At 45.9% G+C, this 23,144-nt stretch overlaps 1 protein-coding gene across 1 annotated transcript in view; it reads left to right on the top strand.

The window, feature by feature from the left end:
* exoc4 (exocyst complex component 4) overlaps nt 1-23,144 on the top strand; it is a 118,378-nt gene that overhangs the window by 66,057 nt on the left and 29,177 nt on the right. Inside the window, exons 12-14 of the mRNA XM_034075291.2 lie at nt 4,642-4,744; nt 5,564-5,680; nt 7,776-7,828. Coding sequence (XP_033931182.1) covers nt 4,642-4,744; nt 5,564-5,680; nt 7,776-7,828 — 273 coding nt within the window. The remainder of the gene's footprint in view (nt 1-4,641; nt 4,745-5,563; nt 5,681-7,775; nt 7,829-23,144) is intronic.

Raw genomic sequence — 23,144 nt, forward strand, 5'->3', positions numbered from 1 at the left:
TCAGTGACAATAACAAACCTTGAGGGATGTTACCTGTCTATATAGAAAAGTGTATCTTTAAAGCATTTCTGGAATGTGCTTTTTATGTTGAGAGACCTCAGGCTTGTTTTTACAAAAGTGACTTTTTCCATCACTAATCTAGAGGGAACTGCAGCCAGAACAGTATTTGTGCAGTAGCTCTTAAAAACTGGATATAAACGTCAATTTAGACCAATGTAAAATCAATCATAGTTGAAGCCTACCAAGATCAAATGAGGCATTCCTGGTGAGTTCAAACTGTCTCACCATGTTTTTGCATTGGAGATTTGAAGATTCTTTAAATGGCCTTGTTCAGCCTTTGGAGTCAAGTTGATGGCTTTTGAATGGGTCTATGAGTGTGTTTTAACTTCATTTGTTATCACCGGCATCATCTTTACCAGAAGCTGTTTTATCTTTTTATCTTTTATGCAGTGTGTCACTATCAGCAAAGTAGACATTTGGGACATGTGGTTGTAATGATAATGAACTGGGAGAAATGGTCATTCAGGATCCATTTGGAAATATTTTAGCGCTGCTGTGCTTCGCCCCGTGTTACTTACACATTTACATTTTAACTCTATATTTCGGGGTCTCTGAATCCTCTCACAAAACATTCTGTTTTAATGCCTGTTGTCTTGCTCACTAAACGTACTCTCCTAAAATGTAAATGTACTGGCGTGCGGTCTTTGGGTTTGCTTTTAGCCGTGTTACCTTGGCTAAACACCCGTGGGCTCGGTATCCCCGTGAAGGGCCTGCGGCTCGGCTCCAGATGGCCGTCTGGATAGACAAAGGCGTTTTACTGCCTTGTCCCTGCTACATTACTCACACGGTATCACCCCTGCCTACAAGAATCCATCTGTGCTCAAACGCCAACTTAAAGATCCATCATCTTGACACTTGTATTGAAACAATGACAATAATGACAGCAAGAGATGGATCTCAGAACAACAGGATGCACGGTTAAACTGGCAGCGTTTGTCCAAAGATCAATTTTTTGGTAAGGAAGTTGTCAGGAGAAATTGTATTTGTTGTTTTTGTGAAGGAGGAGCATTTAAGTTTGCTACATAAATGTATATGGGCATGCTGTATATCTGGCCCAAATTGTTTTTGCAAGCCTGACGGTTTTAATGAGGCCACAGAAGAGTTTCTTCTACTTAACTTTCTGTTGTGGTAGACTTTCTGTGGGAATCAATGAAGGATTTAGAATAGGGTTACGTTTCTCGCTCACTCCGTCTCCCTCTTGCTCTCCCTGACACGCGCGCGCACACACACACACACGCACACGCACACGCGCACGCGCACACACACACACACACACACACACACACACACACACACACACACACACACACACACACACACACACACACACACACACACAGTCCTGCCTCAGCTCTTGCTGACTAATTGGGTACGGATGCTGAGTAGTGTGGTCTTGCAACTTGTGCTCATTGTGCGTTTGTCTGCATGTGTTTTTATGTGTTCAATGTATTCATGCATATGTGTGTACTAATCAATCATCCTCCTCCACTGACGTATAGTTTCTGCATAGACTGTGTCCCTGGTTGTCTGCAATGTCTCAGACTCATGGTTCTGACATCACATTAGCCCTCAACCAATGGAGTCTTTCTCCTGATTTTACAAATGGCTTTATCCAACTATATGACCATTCTAGAGTCATCTTTGTAGCTTTACTATTGTGTTATGTTTCTGTCCCACCGTTTTTCTTTTCTTAGTACGGTCTTCCTCTCTCTCTTCTATACGTTTAGGTCACATGTATTACAGGTATTGTAGGTCAAATCATTCTTTTGTGAGGAGTTTGATTTATTTGTGCATTTATATGTACTGAGCGCTTGAAAAGGCACCCGCTCTTGCATGGTTTGCCCTGTGGTGAATGTGAGGCGAGGCTAGTGACCAATGATTCTCTGACAAACGAGGTGTGTATGTGCCTCCACCATACCATACATTACTGTCTGACCCCATCTGACCAACCAGACACAGACTTTCACTGCAAATTCAGAGAGCAGTTGACTGAATCTCTGATCGTTTTATATAATTATGTTATTTAACCATAGAGTTTACTTTTCACTATCCTTTAGAGAGAATCTGTACACTGTCACTACAGTTACACACACTCACATCTGAGTATAACTGAAGTCTTGCGCTAATGGCACCGAGAAAGTCCACTGGAGCACTTTTACGTTAACTAGCCTGCTCAAAGGCACCTTGAGAGTCGTACCAAGCTTTACAAAATGATTTCCTGCAGCAGATCTTACCCTTCCAGTTGCTGTTAGACCCGTTGATGCAAGGCTCGTCAGTCCCCTCCTGCTCCCTGGCTAAATGATGCACTGCGTGCTAATAGAACCGTCCTTCGGGCAGCAGAGCGGAAATCCAAACACAGTGACGACCTCCTAACCTATCAGGCTCTCCTCTCCTCTTTCTCTGCTTCGATCTCTGAGGCAAAAAGCCCTTTCTTTCAAGATAAGATCCAATCTTCCTATTCCAATCCCAAAAAACTATTTTCCATCTTCTCCTCCCTCCTGGACCCCCCCAAAACGCCCCTTCCCCCTCCTCCCTTCTGTCAAGCGACTTTGTTAACCACTTTTAAAAAAAGGTTGATGATATTCGCTCTTCTTTTTCTGACTCACCTCTACTCACCGCTGGGTCACCAGACCCTCCTTTCACCCACACACTGACCTCCTTTTCCCCTCTCTCGCCAAGTGAGGTTCTTACCCTCATTACCTCTGCCCGCCCTACCACCTGTCCTCTGGACCCTATCCCTTCAAACCTCCTTCAGACTATCGCTCCTGATATTCTACCGTTTCTCTCCCATTTCATCAACACTTCTCTAACTTCTGGTCACTTTCCAAACAGTCTCAAGGAGGCAAGAGTAAACCCTCTCCTAAAGAAACCCACTCTCAACCCGTCCGATGTTATAAACTACAGGCCTGTCTCTCTCCTCCCGTTCTTGTCTAAAACACTTGAACGCGCTGTCTTTAGACAACTCTCCTGCTATCTCCATCAGAACAACCTTCTTGATCCGCACCAGTCTGGTTTCAAGGCAGGTCACTCCACAGAAACTGCCCTCCTTGCTGTCACTGAGGAACTGCACACTGCCAAAGCAGCATCCCTCTCCTCTGTCATCATCCTTTTGGACCTGTCTGCTGCATTCAACACGGTGAACCATCAGATCCTCCTTCGCACTCTCCAAGAACTTGGAGTTTCAGGCTCTGCACTTTCCCTCCTCACCTCATACCTCGAAGACCGCACCTACAGGGTTACTTGGAGAGGGTCCGAGTCCAACCCTTGTCAATTAACTACAGGGGTCCCTCAGGGCTCTGTTCTTGGTCCCCTCCTCTTCTCCTTGTACACAAACTCGCTCGGATCTGTCATTAGCCCGCATGGTTTTTCATACCACTGCTACGCTGACGACACCCAATTAATTCTGTCCTTTCCCCGCTCAGAGACCCAGGTCGTCGCACGCATCTCTGCTTGTCTAGCTGACATCTCTCAGTGGATGTCTGCTCATCACCTCAAGCTCAACAAGACTGAACTGCTTTTCCTTCCGGGAAAAGATTGCCCCACTCTTGACCTAACAATCAACATCGGCACCTCTGTTGTTTCCCCGACTCAGACTGCAAGGAATCTGGGTGTGATCCTAGATAACAACCTGTCCTTCACTGCAAACATCGCTGCTACAACCCGCTGCTGCAGATACACGCTTTACAACATCAGGAGGATGGGTCCCCAGCTGACCCAGAAAGCGACGCAGGTTCTGGTCCAGGCTCTCGTCCAGGCTCTCGTCATCTCACGCCTAGACTACTGCAACTCCCTCCTTGCTGGTCTACCTGCATGTGCCATCCGACCTCTGCCGCTCATCCAGAATGCAGCTGCTCGCCTGGTCTTCAACCTTCCTAAATTCTCCCACACCACGCCGCTCCCTCCACTGGCTTCCGATAACTGCTAGAATCCACTTCAAGACACTGGTACTTGCGTACCATGCTGCGAATGGATCTGGCCCTTCCTACATCCAGGACATGGTTAAACCGTACACCCCAGCACGTGCACTCCTCTCTGCATCAACCAAACGGCTCGCTGCACCATCGCTGCGAAGGGGACCCAAGTTCCCATCAGCAAAAACACGTGGGTTTGCTATCCTGGCTCCAAGATGGTGGAATGAGCTCCCCATTGACATCAGGACAGCAGAAAGCTTACACACCTTCCGGCGCAGACTGAAAACTCATCTCTTTCCACTCCACTTCGAGCGATATAACTATTAACAAAGCACTTGTATACTAATAAAGGGCTGGCTTATCTAAAGCCAGTTGAGTAGCACTTGAAATGTTTTTGCTCTATGAAGCCTGATGTACTTATATGATTCTGTTTTCTTCAAGTTTGTATTTTGTTGGTCGAACGCACTTATTGTAAGTCGCTTTGGATAAAAGCGTCAGCTAAATGCAATGTAATGTAATGTAAAGGTTACCGTGTTGCTGTTCACACACCTGTGTCTCATTGCTCCTGTGATAACATTTAGGATGAGAATGAATATCTGCTCACAGGTGGTGTTATGATGTTGTTCTGTACTCAAGGCGTCCTAAATGTTTGCTTGTCTTCACTGTTCAGGTTCATTCAGGAGATAGAGATGAACATGGGGTCAGGCCAGGCCAAGCAGTGCCAGCTCCGAGCCTTCCTCACTTACTACATCAATGATCTCTTCCTCAACCAGGTTAGTGGAATGACAAATTGGTGCCTTGTGCACGCTGTCTGAAAGAGAGAACACTGGAGCTTTTCAAGAAAAAAAAATGTCTGCTAGATTGCAAATGGCATAGTGCTGGGGTCCATCGTACTCCCTTACCCTCTCAATTTGACCTTCAATAGAGTACCTGTTTTTACCGTTCTACATTTTATTTCCCAAGCTTTTGATTCTACATGGTCATCATCTAGATTATACCTAGAAAAAGTACTTCCTGTGAGCTGATACACATATACAAAACAATTATTTCTGCATAACATAAAACACAGCTGCATCACACGCTGTTTGTATAACAATTGAAATGTACTTTAGTCAAATAAATGTAAACTTATGGTTGATTCACTATAATGCTTTATAAAGACATTTCAAACATAAAGTGGTGTAAACAATGTGCAGGGTTCATATGCACACAAAAAAGATTTCATAAATCACATAGCTTTATTGTGCAAAAATCAATCAAACTTTTGTAAGTTTATTTACTTTTAATTTAGTTTAGAATAGCTTTTATCTGCTTTTGCAAACAATCTCTTTTTATTATTGTCCAGACGGCCATCTGGAGCTGAGCAATGCTTTGCATTAAATATTAGAAACAGCTTTGATATACAGTGTCTTTTGTTTACAAGGATGGGAACATCATCTTCACCTTCTATAAAGTCAATTCTAAACTAAACAAAGAAAAGAAAATCAATACGCTGATTGCTATAGAAGAAAAAAGTTGCATTTTTCATTCCAATTAACATGAGCCATATAATAAGTGAGTAAGTTAGTAAATGTGTGTTACTGACCCATTAGGTGCGGACAGAGATCAACAAGGAAATTGAGTCAGTGAGCAAGGCAGCTGACCCCCTGAAGATCCTCGCCAGCGCTGATACCATGAAGGTCCTAGGCGTCCAAAGACCCCTGCTACAGGTGAGCAACATCCAGCATATACATTCTCACCAACAAGTATATACACAAGTGGGGGGCAAAAACCAATACAATAAATATCTTTACTGAATGGCCTTTGACTTTTTGTGACACAGGTTCACACACATGCCAATCACACTGTACAGTAGGTGTGTAGCAGTGTAGCATATCCTTGTATGAGCAGTTAGAGAGGCTTAAAAAAAACACACCGCCCTGTGTGTTTGGCACCGTTTCCCCTTTATACCCCTGTTCAATGGAGTAGGGCTCTCCTGAATATGCTCACCTTGCAGTTCTCTGTGATCTCAAACGGATCAGGGGCAGGCAGCCACACACACGCACGCACGCACGCACGCACACACGCACTTCCACCCTCTCTGTTTCACTCTCAGATCATTGTGCCCACCTATCTCACAGGATCATAATTGCGGCTGAAATAGTGCTTGATCCTCGAGTTTGAAGTTGTTTCTACCAGGTGGCTCGATGACTTCATATACACGCACGCACGCACGCACACACACACACACACACACACACACACACACACACACACACACACACACACACACACACACACACACACACACACACACACACACACACACACACACACACACACACACACACACACACACACACACACACATTAACACACACGCTCACACACACAAGCATGTTGGCACAAACACTTGTATCTACCATTTTCGGTTTCCAAGAATGATTTTCTTCAGAAAGCAAGTATGTGATTAGGATAGCTGACCTACCCAGGATAGAGAGTGTTGTGTTAAAAATCACTCATGACACACACACACACACACACACACACACACACACACACACACACACACACACACACACACACACACACACACACACACACACACACACATACACACACACACACACACACACACACACACACACACACACACACACACACACACACACACACACACACACACACACACACACACACACACACACACACACACACACACACACACACACACACACACACACACACCATGACTGTCAGTGCAGTTGAGGACGGGTGGCGCAGTGGTCTGTGCATCCGATCATCAGATCAAGGGGGAGTGATCCGCCAGGAGCGGGTTTGTCCGTTGTGTCCTTGGGCAAGACACTGTCCACAGTACATGTATAATACCAATGTATACTTGTAAAAGCGCCTCGATGACCTCGAGGCGTGAAGATGGACGGTGTGGCGCAGTGTGCTGTGCAATGATCATCAGATCAAGCGGTGAAACCCGCCGCCGCTGCTGCGTCTGTAAAGCCGGTGTGTCCTTGGGCAAGACACTTCACCTGAACTTGCTCCTGTGGGTATTGTCCACAGTTTCTGACCATTGCATGTATGATATATGTGTAATGTGTGTATATGTAAAAGCGCTTTGAGTCATTGAAAAAGCGCTATAATAAATGTAAGGAATTATTATTATTATTATGACCACAGAAGCAGACAAGGAATGCAGCTTTGCTTTGCTTGTGTCTTTCACAATGGTAAAAACTGAGTATGCATTCACAAAATCATTTGTCCCACATCATTCAGTTTAGTCAATTCATAAAATAACATAAAAACATATTTCCCACCCTACTTCTACTGGTATTTTACAAAAGCAGTTTGGTTGTGTGTGCAAATGTTTAGAGATACCCACCTCTGAGATTTATGCAACACTAAAACAACAGAAGGGAATTAAATATAATTTGTGCTTCGAATAATTACATTTAAAAGATTTCTCCAAATAAACTGTTTGAATAAAAATAGTTAAACTAAGCCATTAACTTCCAACTCAACCAAAACATTTAATGATACTTACTGACTGCCGCATTGACAGCCCCAGAATTTAACCACAGGCCCATCTTGCTTATTTTGGCAGCCTTTCTTATTCACCGCAGAATCATGGCAGGTTGAAGATTACAGCAGTGCCAATGTCAAGATCCAGACAGTTGGCAAGCATGTGCAATGTCTTAGCTGTCAGATATCCTGGGTTTCCACTGGGGTCTCTTTGTCTACAATATTTTAAAAATGTATGTTTTTCATGCACATATATTTGTTGTATATGTATGTGTTTGATGTGTGTTCCAGAGAGGTAGTTTGTCTGTGCTGTGGGGAGGTTTTGTGGCAGACCTTGGATATAGGTGTGTGTGTGTGTGTGTGTGTGTGTGTGTGTGTGTGTGTGTGTGTGTGTGTGTGTGTGTGTTTCTGTTTCTGTTTCTGTCAAAGCTTTCCTGTCTGTGTGCCTGGTTCCCTCGCAGGGAGGGAAACAGCGGTGGCAGATCATTACAGAGAGAGAGACCGTAGGCGTTTGGAGTTCAGCAGGGTTTGTTTACGGCTCGGGCCCCTCCTAAACGAGCGATGCAGCATCTTGCTAATTATGCTGCTGTGGCTAATGAGCCTTTCTGATGATAGTGGGGAGTGCAATAAAGCACTCCTTTTGTTTGGGCTTTTTGCCTTTTTAATTGGGCTAAATAAAAGAGCATTGTGCTCTTCTTCGCCTGCCATTCACATTCCAGGGTCAGGGTGGCATTTTATGTGTGTGCTCAGTACTTTTTCATGTGTGCATTTGCATCCGTGTGAGACTATTTTGCTACCTGTGTGTTGTTGTGTTCCTGGTCTCCAATTTAAAAGCCATCTTACTGTTTCCATCATCTGAAGTGTCACTCTTATGGCAGACTGCTCTCTTCCTCAGTGTGAGGTTTATATTCATTTATTGCCACGAGAGCATTTCATAAAGGCGTTTGACTCCTTTGTATCCTGAAAGTATGAACTAAAGTAGGTGCTTTTAACACAAAGCACTCTCTGTCACAAGCTTCTAACTGGCCAGGTGGTGAGTCTACCAACTCTACGACTGTAATGGTTAATTAAAGATTATCGTGACAGCATATAATGGTTGCTAGAGTTTCCAGTAATGAAGCAGATGTGGTTGTGTGTGCGTCCACATATATGTGCAGGAGTGTTCACACGTCCACTGTATGTGCTCCCTTTAAGTGCCATGACGCTTTCTGTGCCAGGTGTTATCAGAGGGAGACACACACCGCTGGCATCAGAGCCAGAGAGGGAGAAAGCTCAATATTGCTACACCACATTAAACACACTCTCATACACCTTGGCTGGAGACACATACGGAAACCATAGGGGAGCACATTTTATAGACGCATCTGCTCTCTGCAACCACTGAAGCACACATTGGTGTCTGCAGCAGTTCCATTTGGAGGAAGACATTAGCCTTTAGCATGTGTGGTGTTTATGTTCTGGAAAAGAGTTTTTACAGATATGTTATGGCACATTTTTAAGATGTACGGATACACACTCAGTAGGCTATCACTTCTTTTACGTACATATATCTACATTCATTTCATATTAAGGGAGGCTGTGGCGCAGTGGGAGCACAGGTTCAAACCCCACTGCAGTCAGCATGGCGTTGTGTCCCTGGGCAAGACACTTCCCCCCCCAAATTGCTCCTGTGGGGATTGCCCACAGTATTGAGTATGTAAGTCGCTTTGGATAAAAGCTCCCCCCAGTAGCAATTGTGTCTTTGCGGAAGCACTGCAGGAGTCAAGGTGAATATCACGCCTCAGGTTTGCTTACACAGGCTATAATACACATGCAATCTGGGCTAAAGTTAATGAGTCATATCGATAGGGGCAATCATTTGCCTATCACTATAGACCAGCAGTGTTGAATACTGCATATCATGTACATATATTACATAATAATGATATGATTACGAGTCTGAGCCATATATTGTCCACTAGGAGCATGAGATAAGGGCTGACTGGGACAGTATACAGTTCAGAGGGAAAGGTTAACGTCCATTCATGTGTCTGTGTGATAGCGAAGCCTGGGCTGATAAGTCTCTTAAGGGGCAGCGGCGTTAAGGGAAAACAAAGGCAACCAAGCCATGAAACCATCTCTTCTTTATATTTCTTTCTGTTTTTTTGCTCATTTGATATCTAGCTTTTTTTTCTTGTTTGCTTGATGTCTTTGTCGCTCTCTACCTTTCATCTATTGTGACTGTGTTTATTCCCATTATATTCTTCTTTCCTTTCTTTTTTTCTCATGTGCTGGACTCCAGATGTAGAGTAACCCATGAAGGTATATACGCTGCAGTGCGTTGCTATCTGTCCAGCTCCGTTGTTGCCACTGATTGATTCATTTAATTAGAGTTGATATCGAGGGAAACGAAAGAGGGGGAGAGAAAGAGAGAGATGGGGAATATAATAGAGGAAGAAAGTAGGATATGGAGGGTTTGGTCACTCTGCTGGATAGCTCTGGAGATTGGCTCCATTAATCTTGGTAGAAACCCCCCTATGTCCCTTTTACATGCTCACTTTGTGACACACTAACATACAAGCATACACACAAGCGCAATAAGACGAACCTACCAGAACAACCAATTGGCGAGCACGTCTCTCTATCCGGAGGACAGCTGTGAAACCCAATCGTACCGTGCGCTTTGCATGTGAGGAAGTCCATGAGTGCGGATGAGTTGTTTGTGTTCTGCTAGTTTACTTCATCAGCCAAGACCACACCAGAACCATAATTACATATCACATCGGTCCTCTCTTTCCAGCTAAGTGTCATTCAGCTTCTTCCCCGGTGTCTCCAAACGATAGCCGCTAACTAGTCATTTTGTATCTGCATGTGTGTGTGAAATGACCATGACCATTAATTATTCATACGTGCATGTATTTGCCTGTTTTGTGGTCAGACACAACTCGTCCTGGAGCCACATAAAGACTGATTCCATTCACTCTTTCAGCTGCCGGACTGTCACTGTATTGCAGATACGTTAAGCTGCCGATGGCCCGCTAATGAGTTGACCTTATAAATGGCACATTCACATGTAGCTGTGTAAGAGAGGAGGATAGAAACAGGCATACACACACAGACACATGTTACTTGTGCATGCCACACTCGCACATCGGGCTCCAGAAACTGTAATGACACTGACCTTTTTATTCGTGATGATGTGTGTAGGCAATGTTTATTTGCGGGGGGCTGATCGCACCCTGTTGATTGGCTCCCTGCTGCCACACACAAACAACCCACCATCACAAACCCGGTGCAGATTAGTGCATGTGTGTGTGGGGTGGTTCTTTATTAAGGAGACCTTGCCCCCATCAACAGACACAGCAATCACAACACAATACACCTGTTAGCCACATCAGTCGTGCCCTTTGATTGGGACACAAGTGGGAGTAGGAGGAAGGAGGATATTAGGGTCTGTATACACACATGCACTTCCCCCACAGATAGGCACACAACACAAACAATTCCAAAAGCCATTTCCTTGTTTATCAGTACAAATAAAATCGAAGAGAAGCTGCACAACACCCGTTTTAATTCTTCAAGAATAGGCCTTTTCACTGTTAGAATAAATAATTGCATTGCGGTTCCATTTAGTCAAAATGTTTTCTTACTACATTTTCTGTCATTGAATGGATCCAGAGTAAGGCACCTCAATCAATCAGAGAGTAGCACTTCTACTCGCAGCAATGTTGGCTGCACTTGGAATAAGTCCTTCCTATCTTCTTTTCCTCTACTATCGAGGGAGACACACCTCACCACTAAGGCAATGTCGTTTTAACTGCACAAGTAGTTGCAACTTGTCTCCTACAGTTGTGGTTCCTGGGATTGGTTGATTCTCATCCTGGCCTTACTTGAGCTGTGAGGATGTGCAGTATCTCAAACTTGTCAAATCGCCTCTCATGATCTTATAAAGTCAGGAAGAGGTTGAACGATGAGTTTCTTGACTTTATATTCCTTCCTCTCACCAATCCCTAAGCTTTTATATCCATTTTTATTTAGATCATTGTTGGTATTATGATTAGATCCAAACTAGACGGTTGGCTGAGCATTCCTGGTTTTCAAAAGGAACATTGTACTGTCGTAACAGTGCCCCATGGACTGCACCAAAACACATGTGTAACTTCTTTCCACAGGTGGGAAATACTATTAAAATGTTGATTTGGTTATTAAGAATTGAAAACTCTTCAGTCTTTTTTTGTTGATATTTATGTCATCTAGTGCTAGAAACCTGTTTGACTGTTAGTGATTTAATAAGAACATTTTATATTTGAGTAATTTATAAATCTCTTTTCATTTACCAGTAGATTTAGATTAGTGGTTTATTCTTTTTATATATAGTACATTTACAATTAATACTATGCTATGGCTTTTTTTGCTTTGGTACAATAATGTTGAAGAAGTTACTTTTCCGTTTTCTAAGTGGACTAAAGTCCTGATAAATTCCAGGATGTGTTTTGAGTCCGTCACCTCGAGACCTTTTTTCACCTGTTCTTCCTCCTTTCTCACCGCTCAAGGTGTAACAATCCCCGCCACCCACCTTCGCCCGGTTATCTCACACCAAACACACTCTTCACTCCTGAGGCTCGCGCCCTGCTGCCCTGGGCCCCCAACCTGCCTCTGCCATGGAAATGTTCCTTACTCAGAAATGTATCACAGCTGTGCTTTCTTTATGCTGTTTATATATTTTAATAATATATATATTTAGGATGTTTAAAACCCTGAAGAAAACAGGTTCACCTTCTGCAGCCTAAGGTAGTACAGGTTCACACGATGCAGTGCCCCCCCCCTTGACAGAGCCTCTGTAAAAAGACATAATCTTTGCCTTTGGAGTGAGTGAGTGAGTGAGTGAGTGAGAGAGAGTGAGAGAGAGAGAGAGAGAAGTTGAAATGTCAGCTCTACCACAAACATGCCCTTTGGTTTGAAAGAAGGATGGTTTTGGCTGCGGGCGCCTGATAAAAGTTACAGCTTGAATATTTAGAGGCAAGTTAATACTCTGAATTTGCAAATGACAGTCTTTGTGATGCTTTGGCTTTACATAGTGTAGCGTGTCAGTAAACACGTGTCTGTGTCTGTGCATGGGAGCCAAAACAATGGCTCCGTATGGGCCTATTGGGCGCATTCACACCGCAGTACTTTTCCCACAAAGGTTCATGAGAACTTAGTTAATGGGAACTCTTTTGTTGCGTTCACCAAAAAGAGCCGGAACTAAAATTAGTTCATGAGAACCTTTTCACCCCCTTTTCCGTCCCTGCTATACCTCATTCACACCAACGCAACTCCGGTTCAAGCTCCGTGCTAGAGCTTTTCAGGTTCAGAACCAGTTCCATTCGGTTTAGCTCTGGCTCTTTTCACACCGCCCAGAGTCCGAATGGTAATGCGTCGTTGCGTCATTGTTTGCGTCATGACGTAACCGTTTGCGTGCCTGCTTCATAAAGCTAAACCGCGCGGATGAAATCAGTTGCATTCATTTCTTATGGCTCTATCTGCAGCTTTTCCGGAGTCATTTCTGTGGTTTAGTTATATTCTTATAAAAGAAGTGTACTCGTGTCAATAAAGGTTTTTTTAAAACACAACTGCTTCCGAGGTCGGTCTTATTTCTTAAGGTGGACGGAACCATGAGTGTGGAGTAACGTTGTATCTTTCATTTAAATTAACTGTAACCTTCACCCAGGTATGCAACGGCTGTTCTCAAATGAACACGTGAAGTAAAGTTTAATATTTATAGTTTTATAGATTTATAATGAGTTATAATGAGAGGTGATCAACGTGAATGCTCAGGTTCCACCTTAACACGCAGACACGTTGCTTCACCATGAGCAGAAACCTTTATACAGTCTATGGCAGAAACACTGAAACTCTTGTTAAGTTTCTCCATCGTTGTGTACAAACTGGATAAAACGCGGGCTTTTTGTTGTTGTTCAGGAGTTGATATGTCTCGGCCCCGCCTCGACGTAAGCGTGACGTATGCGGTGCTTTTGCTCTGGCCGGACAATTTGTTGGTGCTTGAAACGAACCGGATTCCGGAGCTAAGAGGCTGCTCCGCTGCGGTGTGAAGAGGAAAACCCGGTGCTTTTCAAGCTCCAGCTCCGAACCGGCCCTGAAACACCGTTGGTGTGAATGAGGTACTAGAGAGCAGGGACTTTCGTGGGAGAAAAAGGTTCTTATGTCTGATTGGCTGGGTGGATTGCAAACCACGCCCCGTAAAACTCCCAAAAAGTTTTGTGAAGCCGCCATTTTATTATCCTCGCATTAGCATTATTCTTTCACACACAGTGACGTCACGAGCTACTACCCACAATGCAATGCGCGCCATATATATATATATATAAATACGCCATTTTCCTGGAGGTGCAAATATCCTGGAGGTGCAAATATAAACAGCTAGCTAACGTAGCCAGGCAGAGCGCACTAGTTTTTTTTTCTGATTTAACGACCGAAGAAATCGCAGCCTGCCAGTAAACCCAAAGCAGAAGAAGAAGAAGTGACGTCAGCGGCTTCATTTGCCTAATCCTCCCCCAGGGACTTATTCCGGTGTGAATGCGATCTGTACTTAGTTCATGAGAACTAAAGAGTTCTCATGAACTAAATTCTCATGAACCTTTGTGGGAAAAGTACTGCGGTGCGCCTAATGGGGCACAGAGAGGAACATACCCCCCACACAGAACGCATTAAACTGCATTATAATACCTCTTTCACTCTCACACAAACCAGTGATGGCCTTACTCAGTTCTTGTCATTAATAATTCAGAATAATTGATAATAAGTGAAAAACAAATATTTAACAAACCAAGGACAATCTTGTTATATCCACCAGAAGGCAATGCTACTGCACCAAGAGGATCACATAGTGATTAGTAAAATTGACTTGTGGGTTACTATATGGGAACAGATCTCTAGGTTGATTCCTTGGATTAGCATATGCAGGAGCTCAACATTTCCCCCTTCATTTGTGTGGGTGTGAATAGGGTGTGTGATGTGGAAGCCCATCTGTAATCAGCCAAGTGTGATATTGCTCCTCATCTCTCAATTAGAGCACTCACAAACTCTGCATTAAGCTTTTGCATTTGATGTGATGATGGCGGCTGTTAAAGAGAAGATCTGTTCTTATAGCTACTCCATTTTGTCCATCCAGAAGCAATGTCTTTAAAAATAACTCAAAGTCAGAAATCAATATGCGCTTTCACACCGGAGTACTTTTCCCATAAATAGTTCCGATAGTTCCTCAGATGTTGCGTTCACACCAAAAATATCTTTTTTTTCGGGAACCTTTCCCCCCCTTTTTAGTCCCTGCTAGAGAGTAAACCCAAAGCAGAAGGCAAGGCAAGTTTATTTATATAGCACTTTTCAACACAAGGCAATTCAAAGTGCTTTACAAAAAATGAAAGACATTAAGAAAATGGCATTTAAAATCAGTCATTAAAAAGAAAAGCTAATAAAATAAACATTAAAAGAAAAAATACATGGATAAAAGTTACAGTGCAGTCTAAGATATAGATATGAATATATGAATAGTAGAAGAAGAATAAGTGACGTCAGCGGCTTCATTTGCGTAATCCTCCCTCAGGGACTTATTCCGGTGTGAACGCGATTTACTAGATAGTTCCGGGGAAATAAAAGTTCCGGCAACTATTCCTGGGAAAAGTACTTGGTGTGAAAGCGCCTTATGTGTACATCATGATTTTTGACCAAAATAGATGTAGATGTAGTTACAGCGACATCTAGTATTCAAGCAGCATTTTTCAGATGTTACACCAAAAAAGATGAATATGATGGAGTTGCTATGCAAATACACATGCAGGTTATAGTATATAGCCAATACATTCATTATGCACATTAAAAGGGACCACAACTTGTATTTGTTGGATTGGTGACTCTCTCTGTTATACACTGCGGGAAGAACAGTGAAGTGTGTGTGGACGTAGTAAGTCAATCTTCCTACAAATACATTTCAAGTCATCTTTTAAGTGTACATATATCAATCATACAATTAGATTATGGAAAAGTCCAAACTTGAAAGTTGTAAATAAAATACAAACAACAAAGTGCTGGAGTTTTGCAAGATTTTTTGAACATCAGCTAACTGATGATAAATCCAATGAGGATTTGCCTTGTGTTTTTGGATGACATTATACACACTGCCTAGTTGTCAGAGCTTAAACAAACTTAAAAACAAACCCATGCTCACACACACATGCAAAGAAGTACGTGTCGTGGTTGAGCTGGCACAAGCATCAGCGCCATCCGGCGTGCGTCAGGGGAGTGTTAGGAGTCTGGGTTTTCTCGACTCTGACGTTGATGAATGATCTGTCAAGACAATGTCCCCCTCATGCTCTGCTCCCCCTTTACCCAGGAGAGGGACAGCCTGTGTGTGTGAACAGAGGTTATCTTTGCTTGTGTGCACGTGGGTGTGCAGTTGTGTATATGCGCTGCTGAGTACGTATTATTTTGGCAACCCTCGATCAGTCATGTGAATGGCATGGCGTAGGCATTACACGATTCAGCGGTTTGGGGTCGGGGTGTGTGTGAAAAGGCAAAAGAGCACCGGGTTAAACACTCCGAACCCTGGGCTACCTTGAAGGGACCCCCCCCCCCCCTGTTTTAATGTGGAAAATCCATGATCCGTTTCCGAATCAAACCTGAGGCCCTCGGGTGCTCCCTCCCCTTCCACAGTGTAAAAACAAATCTTAAAACCTTATAAAAACCAAGTATTCACGCAAGATGCACTTTATTCGATAATGTGAAAAATTGCACTTCCTATTTGTACCTTTCTTTAAACCTTTAGATGACACTTTACATGTCGGTACCAGATATCAGCATCACAGATGAGTTACGAAATGACATCACTGTAGTCTTACTGCATTAATGTCCCTGCATTTTGCTTTGACACTCACTCGATTCAAAGGAAATAACTACTTTTAGCAGCGGCTCAGCGTGGTTTCTGTAGCGATGACCGTGCATTAACAGCTTTTTTCCGCTGAGGCGCCACTCTGAGTGCTAGGACTGTCTTGTTGCTGCCATTAAACTGCCATGGCCTTCATTCCACTCTAAACAACAGCAGTTTACCCTAGCAAATGTTCAGATCCATTTCCAAGACGTGAGTCTAATTTTCCTTGATGACAATGCTTTTACAAATGATGTAAAAGAGTGGAGGCAAAGTGCAACCAAGCTCAGTTTCAGGGGTAATGTAATGTTGTGGAGGAGAATTACAAAATAAATGTGGGTGTTTCTCACATGATGGCTGAGCATGTTGAACTTTAAGCTTGAAAAATGGGAAAGAGAGAGGGAGAGAGTAAGATAGACATAGAAGGAGAAGTGGATGTTGTCTCCTCTGTAACAGTCAAGTAAGATAGAGGAGAAGTAGCAGCACATGCTCTCTCTCTCTCTCTCTCTCTCTCTCTCTCAACCCTCCCTTTCTCAATCTGTCCCTTGATTACTTTTTAATGATTTCTGCTGCCTAAGACAAATGGCTGTGTTAAATGAGCAGAATTAGACAAGGGAGCTGAGCGCAAGAGCATTAGTTAGAGCAGGAGTAATGGATCGGGCGTCCATTGTTTACTCTTCTCCATTCACCGGCTTGGCCTGCTATTGAGCTACTGTACATGTCCTCAAAGTCCAGACAGCACCAGTGAAGGGCCACTGTTATTATTCTGACAACACATGAGCTTTCTGACAATAGCATGAATTATTATCTTTAGACTTCTAAATCTTGCTTTCCCCCTATTTTTACGGATCTCTACAATACTATAACCTTTAATGTTGCATTTCTTACACATTTTTCAACAATTAAAAAAAAACGTTTCCAATATTATAAAATTATTCTCATATATTTTAATGTGTCAAATTTCAACTGCCATATGCAGCTGTAGTCAGTATTGTCGGATTATTGTCAAAGAGGTCATCATTTAAGAGTCAGTGGTTCTCATTCATAACACTCCGTTCGATGTCTCACTATGGGATGCGCCTCATCGCGGAGCAAACAGAAGCATCAATCTCATTACGCCAATCCTGATTGGCTGGTGATCTTGACGTCAGCGTCAGGGGAAATCACCCCCTATAAGTAGCTTGCGCCACAACGCATGCGTCATTCAAACACCTCTTCTCGCTTCAGAGCACATCTCACAGTAGCCGGGCAAGCTTCACTGTCCACAGACTGAACCCAAAATACCATTTCGGTTGACGGGGCGCTAGCCGGCTACTCCTTCTGCTTCGCAGGAAGACGGTAGTACTAACGCCGTTAGTACTTGAAAAATCGACCTCGCCCTTGTCTACGAGAAAGTAAGGTAGGTCCGATTTTTTTCAAGCTAGCAACACACCTGTTGCTAGGAGCAAAAGTTTTTTCTTTTCTCTTCCCCACGGAGGGGAAAAGGATTAAAAGAGGAGCATACTGCCACACCAGTCAGTATTCTCTGGGATTAAAAGACCCACACCGTCCTCTTTCTCCGGATTAAGGACAAGGTGGTAATACCTTTTTTCCCGTCCCACCTGTCGAGAGCGGGCCCTCTCCACGCCACGAGGTGACAAAGATGGACGCCCCTCTCCCTCACACCAGAGGAGTCAGGGACTCGGTGGCTCGACTCTGCGGCTGCAGGTTGAAGATCTCGGGCACAGACACACACCAGGTCTGTTCGTCCTGCCTCGGGCTGGAACATGCCCAAGGCGCTATCGACAACCCCGGCTCATGCGGACATTGTGTCCGCTTCACTGTCAAGAGCCTCCGCCGACGGTTAGCGAGACAAGCTTGCCTGTCGGAACAGGACCCCCCCATGTCCATGGACCCCCCGGCCGGCAGTCAAGACACGAGGGCGTCCGCCACAGAGAGCGAACCCCTCTCCGTGTCGGTCTGGGGCTCATTATCAGCGATGGCCTCAGAACCGGAATCCCGCGCCCTGACAGGCCGGGACCCGGTGACGACAAGACAAGCGGGAACGGATTCCCGCGCTTTACCAAGCTGGGGCTCCCGGTTAGACCTCACCATGGTCTCACCCGCGGAGGATGTCCTCGAGTTGGACTATGAGGAGGACGAGGAGGGGGACGCCCTGGCGTTCCTCCTGTCCGAGTCGGATGACCAAGAAGAGGACACCTTCATGTCATCGGCCCAGGCTGCAAAGCCTGGAGCGAGGGCTGCTCTCCCGGGCGACAGCACACCAGCTTCGCCCGGTCTGAGCATGGACCTGCAGGCCGTGTGCAAACGCGCTGTGGTCAGACTCAATGTTCCGTGGCCTGAAATGGCCAAGGAGACCTCCAGGTCCCGCTACGAGGGGAAGCATCTTCCCCAAACAGCGGGCAAAGGGAGGCAACTCCTCCCGGTTTTTCCGGAAATGTTGGATGAAGTGTCGGTCTCGTGGAGAGACCGGCCCTTCAGCAACAAGGTCCCAATCCAGGGTGCCTCCTCCCTGGATTGCGATGGAATGGAGAGGCTCGGCCTGCTCCGCATACCGTCCCATGGAACCGCTGGTGGCGGCCCACCTTCGGTAGAAGGTGGGCCCCTCACCGAGCAGGAACCCCACGCTGCCAGCAAAGGCGGACCGCTTTCAGTCCACAATGACTGAAAAGTCCTATAAAGCTGCAGCGCTGTCCGCCAGGGCCCTGAACGTGTCCTCGCTACTAACCGCCTACCAAGTGGAGCTCTGCGAGGACCTGTTGGGTAGCCCGGGAGCAGCCACTCTGGACGAGATGGCAGCGGTCACGGACATTTGCCTCCGTGTCCAGCGCTGCGCCGTCCAAGCCACGGGCAAAGTAATGGGGATCACGGTGGTGCAGGAAAGAGCGAGATGGCTCAACCTCACCAACCTCCCTGACCGAGAAAGGGAAGATGTGCTGGATATGCCCATCGTTCCCGAGGGAATTTCCGGCTCCGCTCTCGCCTCCATGCAAAGGAGGTGTGAGACGAAGAAGGAGGACGAGGCACTCCACCTCTGCCTCCCTCGAAGGGTCCAGCTGCTGCGAGGGTTCAAAGCACCGGTCAAGCAGAGGTCGCAGCCCACCCCGAGTCCCCAGCCCAGGCTGGAGACAAGGGCAAGTTGGCCGAGAAAATCTGCGGTTCCGGCTGCAGCTCAGGCTCAGCCAACCCAGAATTTCGGCCAGCAGTCGAGGAAGAAGAAGCGAGCGGCGTGACAGCCCCTCCTTCTCCCCTCCGTGAATGTGTTCCCGCCGCCTCGAGAGATGCCTAAACACCATCCTCAAGTCCGCACAAACACATGTCACATGCTGATTGATTCCTCTGTCATAAAACATTTGCCGCTGATGCATCCAGGCTTCAGGCCGAGGGCGCAGCTCAAAAAAAATAAAACCAATAAACAGCCCGCCAATTCTTCCCCCTTTGAGAGCAGCTACGGCATCTCTCAAAAGGCGGACTATTGACGGGTCTGTGAAGGCACCACCGCCTCGCGCAGGCGCAGTGACGGCTGGAGCTGTAAGGGCACCACCGTCACGCGCATGCGCAGTGCCGGCTGGAGCCGTAAGCGTGACATCTCAGCTGGCTCTAAGGAGCATACAGCAGGAGATACTCACGACATCTGCCTGGGCTTCTCAAAACAGTTATACTTTATCTGTTTTCACAAGCCAAGAGAGAGTCAACTCATATTCTGGAGAGAGAGGCCCTCTCTCTCCTAGAAAGAAGGGTTTTATCTATAAAGCCCGCCGAGCAGAGTCAGATTACGCAGACAAATGTCCTCGTAAAGCACCCGCTCAACATGGGGCTCATAATAAAACTAAACCCTGCGCGCCACGGTGTGCGGAGAGTATTGGTTATTATGTAAGGCACTACACCCGACTTTTCTAGTGCGGGACGCGCCTTCGGGTGCTGTCCTTTCACGGAAGGTGGTCACCACGGACGCATGTCAGACAGGCTGATAGGGTATCTACGAAGGTCGCCCGGTGAGAGGTCTCTAGAGCAGAGACCTCCAGCGGGCGCACGTAAATTACCCAGAACTTTTAGCGGTGTTCCCCACCCTAAAACGCTTCCTGCCTTCTCTCAGAGGACACCATGTCCTCGTGAGGACAGACAACACGATATCGTGTATGAACCGCCAAGGGAGGTTGCGTTGTCTCCAGTCACACACACTGGCACACAAACTGATCCCTTGGAGCGGCAGACGTCTCCTCTCTCTGAGAGTGACACAGGTACCGGGAGTGATGCACCTCGGGACAGAACTACTGTCCAGAGGTGCACCACTCTATGCAGACTGGACTCCACATCCAAGGATCGTGAGTCCGCTGTGGGTGCATTACGGCGGAGCCCCGTCAAATCTGTTCGCATAAAGAAAAAATGCTCAATGACAGCTGTTTTCTTTAATGCACGATTTAAACACACTGTTAGGCGGGGACGCACTCGTACACGATTGACCTCCGGGTCCTCTGTACGCGTTCCCACCCCTGGCTCTGTTACCCCCAACTCTGGCCAGAGTGAAGGAGCAACGCCACACACTTACTCTGATGTGTCCGCCCTAGCCCGCAACGTACGGGCTGGCGGAGATATATCAGCTGTTGTGCGGGCAGCCATGGCAGGCGGGGGGGGGGGAGCGATCCTTCACCCACGCCCAGAGCGCGGGGCACTATGGGCCTGACCCGTGAGTGGTACAATCTGAATACAGAAGGTGATAAACACTATTCAGAGTGCGAGAGCTTCCTCCACCAGGTCTCTTTACGACTGTAAGTGGAGGGTGTTTGAGGAGTGGTGCCTTCAAGAAGGGCACATCTCTTTTCAATGCCCTGTCGGGGTGATTTTATCATTCCTACAGGACTTGATCGATAAACACAGAGCTTTCTCCACGATGAAGGTGTACCTGGCTGCTATTGCTGCATGCCATGTGGGCTTTGAGGGTAAGACGGCTAGCCAACATCCTTTGGTTTGCCGTTTTATGAAGGGAGCGCGCAGGCTCCTCCCTGTCTCCAGGTCGCTGGTGCCCTTATGGGACCTGGCAGTGGTTTTAAATGGGCTCAGAATGACCCCATTTGAACCCCTGGAGCTGACATGAAACATCTGTCACTCAAGACAGTGCTGTTACTGGCCCTGGCATCCGCCAAGCGGGTCAGCGATATTCACGCACTGTCTGTACATCCCTCATGCACTCAGTTCGCCCCAGGGCAAACGAGAGTGTTGTTGAAGCCCAACCCTGCCTTTACACCAAAGGTGGTTGGTTCGTGTACCCCAATTGACATTGAGGCATTTCCTCCGCCGCTGGTTTCCTCCGGGGAGCAGCAGCAGGATCTGTTGTGTCCAGTGCGGGCTTTACACACATATATGGACAGATCAAAAGAGCTTCGTCTTAATGACCAACTCTTCTGGTCCTGGGTTAACCCTCACAAGGGTAAGCCTGTTACTAAGCAACGGCTCTCCCACTGGATTGTGGAGGCAATTGCTTTGGCCTATACGAGTCAGAATTTGCAAGCACCTTCGGGTCTGCGGGCTCACTCGACTCGGGGCCTGGCTACATCCTGGGCTTTGTTCAAGGGTGTTTCCATCCAAGATATCTGTGCAGCGGCGAGCTGGTCCTCGCCGCTCACTTTTGTCCGCTTTTACAGGCTAGACGTCTCCGCTCCAAGCGTGGCCCGAGCAGTGCTGGGCACCTTGTTGAGTCGGGACTCTACCTGTTCAATTCTGGTTGATCGGTGATTTTCGAGATAAGCTCGTCTGGCAATACGGGAGCTACAATATCCATAGTGAGACATCGAAAGGAGTGTTATGAATGAGAACTATAGGTTACTTACGTAACCCCAGGCCTCAGAGTAACATGAAGTGAGATGTCTCACCAGACGGCCCTCCTTGCTATGGTGAAGCGAGAAGAGGTGCTTATTTTGAATGATGCATGCGTCGTGGCGCAGGCTACTTATAGGGGGTGATTTCCCCTGACGCTGACGTCAAGATCACCAGCCAATCAGGATTGGCGTAATGAAATTGATGCTTCTGTTTGCTCCGCGATGAGGCGCATCCCATAGTGAGACATCTCACTTCATGTTACTCTGAGTACTGGGGTTACGTAAGTAACCTATAGTTTTCCACATGGCCCTATTCTCATCTATTACTTTGTCAATTCAATACTTAATGTTGTTTTTTATTTGCTAGTACCCGTACTTGCTGTTGCTACAGTCCAGTTTTCCCAAAAGGATTGTTGCTGTTTATGTACAACATCAATCCAGTTAGATTGATCTAAATAATCAAATCCTTTCCGTTTTAAGTAGTACATACAATTGTAGCACCGTAATAGACTCTATTTATTCTAAAGTCAGTCATGCTGAATATTGTCCCTGAGCCACCCACTGGATCCCTCTCAGCCCCTACAACCTGACCTCGGCAAAGTAGAAAAGGGAAAAAACTGAATTTCCCTTCAGGGATCAAAACAGGAGCGTATCATTATTACCATAGTGACGGAAACAGAAATGTCATGCTTTTTGTAATGGTTTACAGTACTGTTAGCTGCTTCCAGTGCAACACTAACTGTGTGTGTGTGTGTGTGTGTGTGTGTGTGTGTGTGTGTGTGTGTGTGTGTGTGTGTGTGTGTGTGTGTGTGTGTGTGTGTGTGTGTGTGTGTGTGTGTGTGTGTGTGTGTGTGTGTGTGTGTGTGTGTGTGTGTGTGTGTGTGTGTGTGTGTGGTGTGTGTGTGTGTGTGTGTGTGTGTGTGTGTGTGTGTGTGTGTGTGTGTA

Source organism: Pseudochaenichthys georgianus, chromosome 23 (assembly GCF_902827115.2).
Source record: "Pseudochaenichthys georgianus chromosome 23, fPseGeo1.2, whole genome shotgun sequence".
NCBI classification, from domain to species: Eukaryota; Metazoa; Chordata; class Actinopteri; order Perciformes; family Channichthyidae; genus Pseudochaenichthys; species Pseudochaenichthys georgianus.